Here is a 12,158-nt window from a genome sequence, read left to right as displayed (position 1 = left end):
ATGTCTCTTAACCTTACGACCCTACTGAGTCAGACTAGTTGTCTCATATCAAGTCTTGGTTGAGTCACAACTTCCTGCAGCTGAGCATTGACTATTGATTTTGATGTATGTCTCGAATACCAGTCCTTTAGAACAGGCAATATCCATTTTCCTAGACATTCAGTCAGTCTGAAAAAACATGCTGAACATTGGTGTTGTGTTTTATGCTAAAACAATCTTCATGCCCCATGTCTTCTCTATTACCATGTTTGCTTACTTCTAAATCTGCAATATTGCCCACTTCCATCTCAACATAGCTGCTGACCCCTTTATCGCCTGCTTTGGCCACCTCCAGTCTTGACTACTACAAAAATCTCCTTGTAAATCTTCTCTTACCTTCCCCCTATACACTTCAACTTGTCCAAACTACAGCTGCTGCAACCTGTCATAAGAACATAAGAAATAGGAGCAGGAGTAGGCCATCTAGCCCTTTGAGCCTGCCCCACCATTCAATAAGATCATGGCTGATCTGAAGTGGATCAGTTCCACTTTCCCGCTCTCTCCCCATAACCCTTAATTGCCTTGTCTGTCAAAAACCTATCTACCTGTGACTTAAATATAGTTGGCGAGGTAGCCTCCACTACTTCAACAGGCAGAGAATTCCAGGGATTCACCACTCTTTGAGTGAAGAAGTTCCTCCTCAGCTCCATTCTATACTGCACCCACCCCCCCCCCCCTTTATCTTGAGGCTGTGCCCTCTAGTCCTGCTGTCCTTTCTGAGTGGAAAGAATCTCTCTACCTCTACCCTATCCATCCCTTTCATTATCTTGTACGTCTCTGTAAGATCCCCCCTCATCCTTCTAAACTCCAACGAGTACAGACCCAGTCTATTTAGTCTTTCTTCATAGTCCAACCCCCTCATCTCCGGTATCAGCCTAGTGAACCTCCTCTGCACTCCCTCCAAGGCCAAAATATCCTTGCGCAAGTGCCACGACCAGAACTGCACACAGTACTCCAGCTGCGGCCTCACCAGTGCCCTGTACGGTTGCAGCAAGACCTCCCTGCTTTTATATTCTATCCCCCTTGTTATAAAGGCCATGCACTAAGACATCCTCAATGCATCAACCTCATTCTTAGTGACTAACTTTGATTCACTGAACCCTAATACATCCAATACAAAACTCTCATTCTTGTCTTCAAATTCCATCATTGCCTCAGTATACCTAACCTCATCAATACCTATAGCTTCCCACATCCATTGAATCTCCAACTCTGGCTGCCTGTGTATCTCAACTCCTTTCACCACATCATTACGAGCAGAACCTTTGGTTACTCTCACTCTCTTCTTTGGAACACACTCTTAAAATTATGCAAGGACCTTCCTCTTTAAAAAGATCTTCATAAAACCAATATTTTAAACCTGAATGTTAGGCCTCTTCTATTCTCTCTTTGATACCTGTTACACTTAGTATTTCCTTACAAAGTGTTTTTTGGATGTTGTGTAGCTTAAAAGAGCATTGTAAATAAAAGTTGTCATTGAAGAAAGACCGGGGAAGCTATAAATTCAGCAGAGATACACTCGTAGAGGAACTCAGTAGAGAAACTCATAGCTTGTGAAACAGAAGTGTGATGAAATGCTGGAGAGAATCACAGATTCAAAAAAATACTTCAGCTGGTGCAATTCACAGTTGAACCAACAAATCTGAATTTCAAGCTACAATATTTTACAGAAAGAACACCATTAATTGAAAAACAGGTTATTTATAGCACTGCACAACACATTCTCCTACTTCATTCATTAGCTATATTTGCATGTAAGCACACCTGTTCAGAACATTGGAATAATGTTTTGACTTGGTACCTAAAGGTAAAAGATGTTGATTTGTGTTTCAGGATATCAGACCAGGGGCTGTAGCCAACAAACGCAATCTGTGGGAGAACAAAGCTGATGCTGTAGAAAAGGTAACAAAATTAAAATGAAGACTTCTAAGGGAAATGGAATGCATTAAGGGTACTCACTGTAATTTGAAATAATAGTGCCTTTCTCTATTTACCTTGATCTTTAAAACAGAAATGCCAATGTTCTTTGCACTATCAGCAGCTATAAGTCAACTTACATGGACATGCTCTGATTTCCAGAGGCTGCCTCAATTAATTGATGAATTAATTTAAGTGTAAAAACACCAAAAGTCAAGTAATTGCAAGTACATATATGGAAAGAGATATACTTCAAATATTCATTGAATGTCATATTGTTTAATGAAGGATTGTTGATGAGCTGTATGATATGGGACCTCTTAGGAATGAATGAGGGTATTTATAGTGTAGGATGGTATGTTCCTCCTTGAGACTGATAGCATCAAACAAGAGATTTGAATTCCCAGTGACCAACTTAAAGGTCATTTTCATTACAAAAAATATATATCAAATTTTAAGACTTTTACTGTAACAAATCAACTAAAAGCAACATCAATTAAACACTACTTATTAACCAACTAATACAGGAAGCTACAGAAAACATAACCTTCCTTTAATTTTGAACATGATTAAAAACTCCATGACACAGTTATACTGCATGTCCTAGGTTCTGCAGGATAACAATCCATCATCACTCCCATGTTCCATCAAATTTGCTTCTGCCCACTTTGTTAGGTCATAATGTCAAGTGACCAGTAAAAGAAACTTCTGTCAGTTTCAGAGAAGTGGCAAATATCAGCCTGAACCAAATTCCAGCAGAAAGGCCCAATCTGGCAATTCCTGTCCCATTTCCAAACCATGGGATGCATCTCTTCAACAGGAGACTGCCTTTCCTCCTGCATTTCTGTTTGGTAGCTCACAGAAAGGACACACTCTTCTCTCTGCTGATCACAGTAGTTGTAATCTTTTGCCTGTATGTGAGACGACATCTGCTCTCTGCCTGAAATCTGAAAGACTGAAAGTCTATTCAAATGATACACAGCTGCTCTTACCTTTAATTTCAGGCGTGGACATTTTAAACTTGGCTCCCAGTAGATCTTATCCTAGGTCTCTCTGTCCCCATAGTAACCAAGCCACACAGACTTCTTGTTGAGAAGAATCTGATGCACGCCACATGACCCTCTTCAGTGTACCAATTTACCTTGAATTTAAGAGACAGTCCCAAACCGTAATCATCATATAAACCTTTGCACCCATTAGAAAAATTCAGATACGGGAGATATTAAATAAATGATTTACATCAGTTTTTATGAATGATAGTGGCATTGAGAATGTTGATGGACGAGAGGAGGATATGGATGATTATCAGGGGTAACTGAAAAGGATCACTTCTTTAAAAAGCATTGGCCTCCAAACCACATAGTCTGAGCTGTTGAACACAAAAAAAAACTGACAAGAGTTCCTAGTCCATCATCCTTTATGCACAATATGTATTTGACATTTGGTGAGTAAATTATGTAACTCCTTTTTTTCAATACACAAGAAAGTATAAACAGGGGCTATACCTGTTCATCTCATGTTAGGTGTGAGAAAATTCTTAACGTTACAAGATAAAATTATTTGAACTTTAAACATGCAAGGATTGATCAACAACAGTTAGTATATATCTGCTAACGGCAAGTTGTATTTGCCAAAATTAACCACATGAAGTAACCACATGATTGGATAATGGAAATTCTGTAAAAAATTGATGTGTAGATTTTTAACATGTGTTTGATAAAAAGTCTTACATCAGCTTTGTTAGAAAAACTAGCGTGTATGTTATAAGAGGCAATGCAGCAATATAGAAAAAGAAATATTTTTAATGCTGTTGTGAAATTTGAACTGTTTAATACCACTGTTAAAGTATTAAGTGGTGAGATTTTATGCAAGAGAGAATAGTTAGGTGTTGGGCAGCATGGTGGCTCAGCGGTGCTAACATTGCTGCCTCATAGTGCCAGGGACCTGGATTCAATTCTAGCCTCGGCTCACTGTCTGTGCGGAGATTGCACATTCCCCCTGTGTCTGTGTAGGTTTCCTCTGAGTACTCCGGTTGCCTTCCACACTCCCACATAGTCAGAAGCTTTTTCCCAGGGTGGAACAGTCAATTACTAGGGGGCGTAGGTTTAAGGTGCGAGGGGCAAGGTTTAAAGGAGATATACAAGGCAGATATTTTTCACAAAGTATAGTGGGTGCCTGGAACTCGTTGCCGGGGGTGGTAGTGGAAGCGGATACTATAATGACTTTTAAGGGGCATCTTGACAAGTACATGAATAGGTTGGGAATAGAGGGATATGGTCCCCGGAAGGTTAAGGGGTTTTAGTTAAATCGGGCAGCATGATCAACGTGGGCTTGGAGAGCTGAACAGCCTATTCCTGTGCTGTAATTTTCTTTGTTCCAAAAATGTGCAGGTAAGATTGATTGCCATGCTAAATTGTCCCTTAGTGTCAGGGGATTAACAGGATATGTTGGGTTAAGGGGATAAGGCTTCGGTGGGCCTGTTGTTGGTGCAGGCTTGAAGGGCTGAGTGACCTCCATCTGCACTGTAAGGATTCTATAATTCTATGTGTATTAAACAGAAGTCTGGAAGAATTTTGAACTTTGTTAGCTGAGCAGGTGCTTACATTGGATTTAAATCAATACAGCAGAAAGGAAGTTATCACAATATCTTGCAACTTTATTTAATATCCCAGAGGCAATATTAACAAAGCAGATTGCCTGATGAAAAGGCAAAATACTGTACTTGCTGAAAATCTGTAAAAAAAAACAAACATGCTCGAAATGCAAAGCAGGTCTGGCAGCACCTGTAGAGAAGGTAACAGTTAACATTTAAGGTCAATGATTTATCATTAAAACTAGAAAACCTTGGGCTGAATTTTGCCATGAAGGCAGATTTAGAGGCAGAGGTGTTGGGGAGTTCAGATAGTTGCATGTTGGGAGGCATCCCTGATGTGATCCTGCCTCTAGATATGTGTCCCAGCTCAAGGTTGCCATGGAAATTGGCAACCCCTTCACAAAGGCAGACGATCAATTAGGTCAATTAAAGTACCACTTAGGGATAATTTTCAGAAGCCACTGCATTTTCTAGCATTGGAATGCCATCTCATTTGGACTGCAGAGCCAAGCAGTAACTAGGAAGCAACCTTCCAGCAACATGCTGAATGATCATCAGTACCTCCTCTGCACTGTCCCAAAGAGTGAGCCATTGATCAGTAAGAGAGTCAGGGGTCACAGAAAAAGAACAGGGAAGTGGGCATAAGGAATATCAGATCAGGTGTGATCCTATTACATGGTAGTGCAGGCTCAAGGGACCAAATGGCCTACTCCTGTTCTTATTTCTTAGGGTCTTCTGATTTAAGTATGAAAATACTTCAGTCACAGTCAACACCATTCTTGCAGAGGGATGCCTCCACAGTGTTGACCTGAACAACCAGTGACCTACTTCAAGTTAAAATTTTCAGCAGGCTTCTGAGAGCATCTCCATTTTGATAGGCCTTGAAATTCACATTTCTGCCTATGCAACACACACCATTCTCATTCTGATTGCTAGTTGGTCTGCGCTGTGTCCTCTCATTGGGCCTTCCACTCCTGGAATCCCCTGCTGCCCAAAATTGGAGAGCAAACAAAGGGAAGTCAATTAGGTACCTATAATACTTAAACCAAGCCAAAGAGCAACTTGACAATAACTATCAACATCCTTGGGGTTACCATTGACCTGAACTAAACTGGTCCAGCTATGTAAGTACTGTGGCTACAAGAGTAGGTTAGAGACTGGAACCCTTTAGAAAGCAACTGTGGAAATTGTGTAAATTTCAACTGAATTAGTCTGTTTTTCTGTTTACTGATGCTGCCAGACCTGCTGAATATTCCCAGGTTAGCCAATCATTCAGATCGCTCAGATGGGTGGCACGGTAGCACAGTGGTTAGCACTGCTGCTTCACAGCTCCAGGGACCTGGGTTTGATTCCCGGCTTGGGTCACTGTCTGTGTGAGTTTGCACATTCTCCTCGTGCCTGCGTGGGTCCCCTGCAGGTGCTCCGGTTTCCTCCCACAGTCCAAATATGTGCGAGTTAGGTTGATTGGCCATGCTAAAATTGCCCCTTAGTGTTCTGAGATGCGTAGGTTAGAGGGGCTAGCGGATAAAATATGTAGGGATATGGGAGTAGGGCCTGGGTGGGATTGTGGTCAGTGCCGGCTCAGTGGGCTGAAGGGCCTCTTTCTGCACTATAGATTCTATGATCATTGCGTGTTTATTGTTTGAGGAAATTTGCTGCGTTTCAAACTGGTTCCAGAGTGGCTTCAATTTGAAAGTAATTTGTTGACTGTTGAACACTTTGAGATGCCCTGAAAATGTAAAAAGTGCTGCATAGATTTAAATTCTTTCCTTAATGAGCTCCTTCAAAGTGGCTGAGGGCTGCAAAGTACTTATTCTGCAGGTACTTGTCGCCAACCTGTCCAGGTCATTTCACAGCAATAAACAATAAGCGTCAATGACCAATTCCGCAGTGCAAAGTCCAGGGCACAAAATTCCGAGATGCCTGTGTGCCTTCACTCACTCTCTTTGTTTACACTATCCCATGGAAGAGAACGAGCAGCTGAGAACTCAAACTATTGTGAATAGCCAAACTCACATGATGGTATCTTGAGGCTTGTGAGCAGTTGGTGTTCTACAAAACAAGTAAGGACAGGCTCGAGGTCGACTATAGTCAAATTTAACAGTTTGCAACTCATGCTTCTTTTGAAACACCAAGTGGCATTTGGTTGATTTAAACATAAAAGCTTTGGAATATGAATGCTTAATTATAGTTTGTGGATGGAGGCCTGAGTGAATGACAGATGTAATTCATATGATTTTGTATAATTTCCATCATTTTGCTTCCTTTCCCTGATTATATAAATCTGATAATCAGGTTAGCTAGTCCTGAAAAGACGTTACTTTAAAGAGACCAGTAATAGTATTGGCATATTGATCGGTTATCACTGGTTTTCTCTTATTTTGTTTTCTTGAAAAGTCTTTGTGTAATGGGTGGGATTATACAGCCTCGCTCGAGCAAGACTGGAAGTTCCCGCCCGAGGTCAATGGACATTTCTGTTGTTCACCCCGGCCTGTTCCGATTCTGTGGCGGGAGAGGAGATAGAACTCCAGTGAATATGTTTACTGTTACCCTAGTTCTAAGCCAGCATGGTGGCACAGCGATTAGCCCTGCTGCCTCACAATGTCAGGGTCCTGGGTTCAGTTCCAGCCTCGGGTCACTGCCTGTCTGGAGTTTGTAAGAACATAAGAAGTAGAAGCAGGAGTCGGCCATCTAGCCCTCCGAGCCTGCCCCGCCATTCAATAAGATCATGGCTGATCTGAAGTGGCTCAGTTCCACTTTCCCGCTTTCTCCCCATAACCCTTAATTCCCTTGCCTACCAAAAACCTATCCACCCGTATCTTAAATATATTTAGCGAGGTAGCCTTGTAAATTCTCCCCTTGGATTTCCTCTGGTTTACTCTCACGCTCCAAAGATGCGCGGGTTAGATTGATTGGCCATGTTAAACTGTCCATTAGTGTCAGGGAGAGCAGCAGGGTAAATACATGGGATTAAGGGTTTAGGACTTGGGTGGGATTGTTGTGGGTACAGTCTCGATGGGCCAAATGGCCTCCTTCTACACTGTAGGGATTTGAATATTCTGTTGCCTCAATGAATTATCTTAGGTGAAGAGAGGACCAGAGAGAATGCCAAATCAGCTTAGCTGCACCCAGCCATTGATACAGTCACAGTAAGTTACAGCCACGCACACATACTGTACACTTGTCTGAGGAGATTGCTTGTGGTAGATTTAATTCAACACAGAGTCTTCACAGAGTTATGCCACATGCTGCAGCCAGACCTGCAGTTAGATTGCACAACAGGTGCAGGCTGCTGCCAGTTCCTGGACATGTTCTAATCGCCCTCAGCTTTGTGTAGCAGGGTCATTTCCAGCTGCCAGTGGGGTCGTATCAAATATCAACCAATCAGCTGTCCATAGATGTGTACAGCAAGTCGTAGCTGCTTTGTTTACTCAGTGAACAGCTGATGGAAGTCGCCAGGTGGCAGTGACACAGCGTGAGACCCAGGCCAACACTGCAAGGGTGGCGACCGCTCATGGGTGACAGAGTCCAGGTCATCCTGGAGACACTTACGGGCCATGAGTGAGTGTATTTCTGGCATCCAGGACATAGTCAGAAGTCTCACAACACTGGATTAATATCCAACAGGTTTATTTGATAGCAAATGCCACTAGCTTTCAGAGCGCTGCTCCTTCGTCAGGTGAGTCACCGAAAGCTAGTGGCATTTACTACCAAACAAACCTGTTGGACTGTAATCTGGTGTTGTGAGACTTCTGACTGTAGTTACCCCAGTCCAACGCCGGCATCTCCACATCATTCTGGAAACATAGCAGGCTGTGGCCGTGATCCTCAATAATTCAGGCCAGGCTCAGAGGGCTATTGCTGAAGGGCTCCAGAGCCTGGCTTGGTCAACGAATGCTGTAGCGAAGGGGCTCCAGAGCTTGGCCGGCTCTCAGAGGGCCAGGGGCTCTGGGAATCACACATCATTGGGCAGATGCATCTAGGCCTCCAGGACTGGCAGAGCCAGGTGACACCAGAGCTTCTGGAGCTCAGTGCAGCTCCCCTGGCATCCCACGAGTGCCTCCAAGGTCTCTGGGCACCCAAGGGAGAAGGAAAGGCTTGAGCCCATGCCCAGGTCTTCCACCCAGGAGACCCTGGACGTCCAGAGGCCTACCAATTCCCAACAAGATGAACAGGATGGCACCGAAACAGTGACATCCACAAGTCAGCCAGGGCTGTCCAGGTCCTGGCCACTCAGGAGGCATCCGCCAAGACAGTGGGGTATGCATCACAACTGGACACCTCCACCTCCGGCATGCATCCTCGGTTAGCACCCAGAAGAAGCAGTAGGCAACACAAAATTAGAAAGTTGTAGTTCACGAGAGGGCACGGGTGACAGTCAGCATTAGTCAGGGTTTGGTAACCATTTATGTTGCGACCACAATAAACTGTTAATTGCACATCATTGCTGTGACTAACGTGTCTCTGATTCTACCCACCCCCCACCCCCACCCCACCCAACGCTCCACCCACAGCTCAGTGTTCCCGATTCCCAAACATTGAGGTGCTGTCTGTTGAGCCTTGCAGATTTCAGAGTGCCTGCCCTACCTTCCCCAACATCCACCAGACCCTAGATACAAGTGCCCCCCTCACCCCCAGCTCTCTTAGCCAAAAGACATGTGTCCCGAACCCTTACAGCTACGTGGGCCAGAGTGGCAGCGTGTATTCGGAGTACGGGTAAGAGTCAGACTAGAATTGCACCAGGGGCAGGATCCCAGTGTGCACAACAGCGAGTCATCATCATCCCCCAGCCTCCAAAAAGACTTGTCCCCATTGCCAGCCCAGGCACATTAATAGAGTCGATGTTTCTGGGGGATAGGGTGGTGGTATGACAGGAGCAGGGGAAGGGTGATGTGGTGGTTTGAGGGCCCAGGTTTATTTAGAGGGGGAATAACAGCTGCACTTGTTTCCTGGGGTGTGGGGTGATTGCAGCTCCCTCACTGCACAGCACCAGCTCGGTGAAGCGGGCTGCAATCAAGGCGTCCCTCGCTGTCCTTCCTTTTTGCCCGTCATCTTTCCTCTGGCTCTTCATATGGTGGGGTGCCCACGTCGCCACCTCGCTGCTCCTTCTCCTCCCCACTCCTCCTCCTCTTCTTCCTCCTCTTGCTCTAGCTGGTCTTCCTACCTCTGGGCAATGTTGTGCAGAGCGCAGCAAATGATAATAATGCGTGAAGCACACACAGGGTCATACTGGAGGTCCAAGCAGTGGAACCGTATCTTCAGCAGGCCAATGCACTGTTCGACGACAGGTGGTTGTGTGGGCCTCGGTCTGGGACCTCCGCAGAGGCATCATCAGCCATGATCTTAGCAGGTAATCTTTGTCACCCAGTAGTCATCCCAGAAGCCTGGGCTGGTTTTAAAGAGCCCAGGAATGTCTGGCTGCCGGATCACAAGGCTGCCATGGAGACTCTCTGGTGGCATGCATTGAGCTGCATGACCTTGAGCTGATAGTTGCAGACGATTTGAACGTTCAGGGAGCGGAACCCCTTCCAGTTCACAAATTGCTGTCGCCCTGCATGGGGGGAGTGGCCTGTAAGGCAATGTACGTGTCCTGCACTGCACCCTGCACACTAGAGATCCTGGTGATGGAGGCAAAGCCGAGAGCCCAGACCTCCTGCAGTGCGTGGCCCACATCGGAATGAATGAACTGCCCTGCCCATTCATACAGGGCATCTGTGACATATCCGTGCATGGAGGTTTGAGAGATATCAGCTAGGTTGCCACTTGGAGCCTGGAATGACCCAGAGGCATAGAAATTGAGAGCTGCCATCACCTTCATGTCCACAGGAAGCAGGTGGCCACCGCTCTCCTAAGATGCCAGGTGTGAAAGCACCTCACAAATGTGACACAGCGTGGTCTTGGACAAGTGCCACCAGCGATGGCACATCTTCTCCGAGAGGGCCTCGAAAGAGGAGGGCCTGTACCTCCTTGGCCTCGTCACCTTCTGCCTTCCGTGCACCCCCTTAGGGAGCCTGCTCACCCACCTCCTGGCCCTCAGCAGCAGCCCCCTGCCCTCCTACCTGAGGGTCTGGTGATGGCTGCTCTTGCAGCGGTCTCTCCAAACCCACCATGTCCTGAACTGCCGCCTCCTCCTCCTCTGCCCCTGCTACCACTGATATGACCAGCTCCAGATCCAGCTGCACAGCGGGGTTTGGAGAAAGCGTAGAATGACAGATTATTACCATTGGCTGCATAGATAGACCCAGCAGCACCCCAATCCCTCACTTGGGCCAGCACATCCACTTGTGGGAGCTGGCAACCCCACAATCCATGGTGCCATGCATGGCCTGATTAGGGTTGTGTGAGATTCCCATCTTGACAAATGCTGGCACAGATTATGTAAACATGGGCAATGCGCACCCTTGAGCCATTGCTATGTGTGCAACTGCAGCATCGGTTACAGGCATGTGTTGCTGATCAGTGTCACAGGGCAGGGACAGACTGCAAAGCAGCACTAGATGTGTGCCCAGCGACAGTAGATTCCATGTAGTCCATGTCTGAACCTCTGCAACCCGGCCTGGAGCAGCAGCTCCACCCTCCGAGCAGCGCTGAAGCTGAGTGTTGGAAGCAGCCTTGAGGGCATCTCCAGGGCCTGCCTGCAACATCCCCTGCTCTCTGCTAGCAGCACTTAGCTCCTCACGCCAGCTCAAGGCTGCCATGCCAGGTTGTGACTTCCAACCTGTTCTGATTCGCGCCAAAATTATATCATGCCAAAGAGGTGGGAGACGCAGACATAGTTGGAGATTGTTGTGTGGATTCCGATAATGGTATGTAAACTCATGCTAAACAGTGGCCCGCCGATTTACAGCGGGTTCCCAACGGCACCATTTCTTTCCGGCTGGGAGATATCTGTGGATCCAAAGAATCGTCGGGGAATCCTCGAAATGGCCAATACGTGCATGTCCCGGTTGGACCCGATCGGAAAAGTGGCAGACTGCAATGGGAGAATTGCAGCCTGTTTCTTCTTGTTCGTTTTTTTTTATTATTATAGCACTTTGGGTTTAAAACCAGATTCACAAAAGAAAATAAATCAGTCTATTCGATGCTCAGCAGCCTATCTTTATAAGTTTATTAATTTATTAGGCCGAAGTAGGCTTACATTAACATGGTGATGAAGTTACTGTGAAAATTGCCTAGTCATCACATTCTGGCACTTGTTCAGGTACACTAAGGTAGGATTTAGCATGGCCAATGCAGGTAGCCAGCACACCTTTTGGACTGTGAGAGAAAACCTGAGCATCCAGAGGACAACAATGCAGACATGGTGAGAATGTGCAAACTCTGCACAGACAGCGACCCAAGCCAGGAATCGAACCTGGATCCCTGGCACTATGAGGTAGCATGGCTAACTGTTGTGCCACCATGCGGCCTTGTTTTTGGAATAATGTTGATAGCGCGTTAACCACAATTGCTTTATTTAATGAGTTCAAAGAGGGAATTATATTAAAAGCCAATTGGATTTCCCTGCAGCTATTAGGTAAGCAGTGGCCTGTTTGAGCTTTTTTTCCCGTCTGGTTGTTTGCATATAATTCCAATTCAAAGTTTGCTTGTAGACCAAATAGAACCATAG

General features: G+C 45.7%; 1 protein-coding gene across 3 annotated transcripts in view; it reads left to right on the top strand.

Moving 5' to 3' along the window:
* The window catches only part of lad1 (ladinin), a 139,655-nt gene that overhangs the window by 106,590 nt on the left and 20,907 nt on the right, over positions 1-12,158 (top strand). For all 3 annotated transcript variants that reach the window (XM_080210094.1, XM_080210093.1, XM_080210095.1), the window contains one exon: positions 1,873-1,941. In XM_080210094.1, coding sequence (XP_080066220.1) covers positions 1,873-1,941 — 69 coding nt within the window. The remainder of the gene's footprint in view (positions 1-1,872; positions 1,942-12,158) is intronic.

This window comes from Carcharhinus amblyrhynchos, chromosome 22 (genome assembly GCF_965287045.1).
Source record: "Carcharhinus amblyrhynchos chromosome 22, sCarAmb.v2.hapA, whole genome shotgun sequence".
Lineage (NCBI taxonomy): Eukaryota > Metazoa > Chordata > Chondrichthyes > Carcharhiniformes > Carcharhinidae > Carcharhinus > Carcharhinus amblyrhynchos.
Note: the sequence above shows the minus strand (reverse complement) of the source record. Positions and strands in the feature narration are given on the sequence as shown.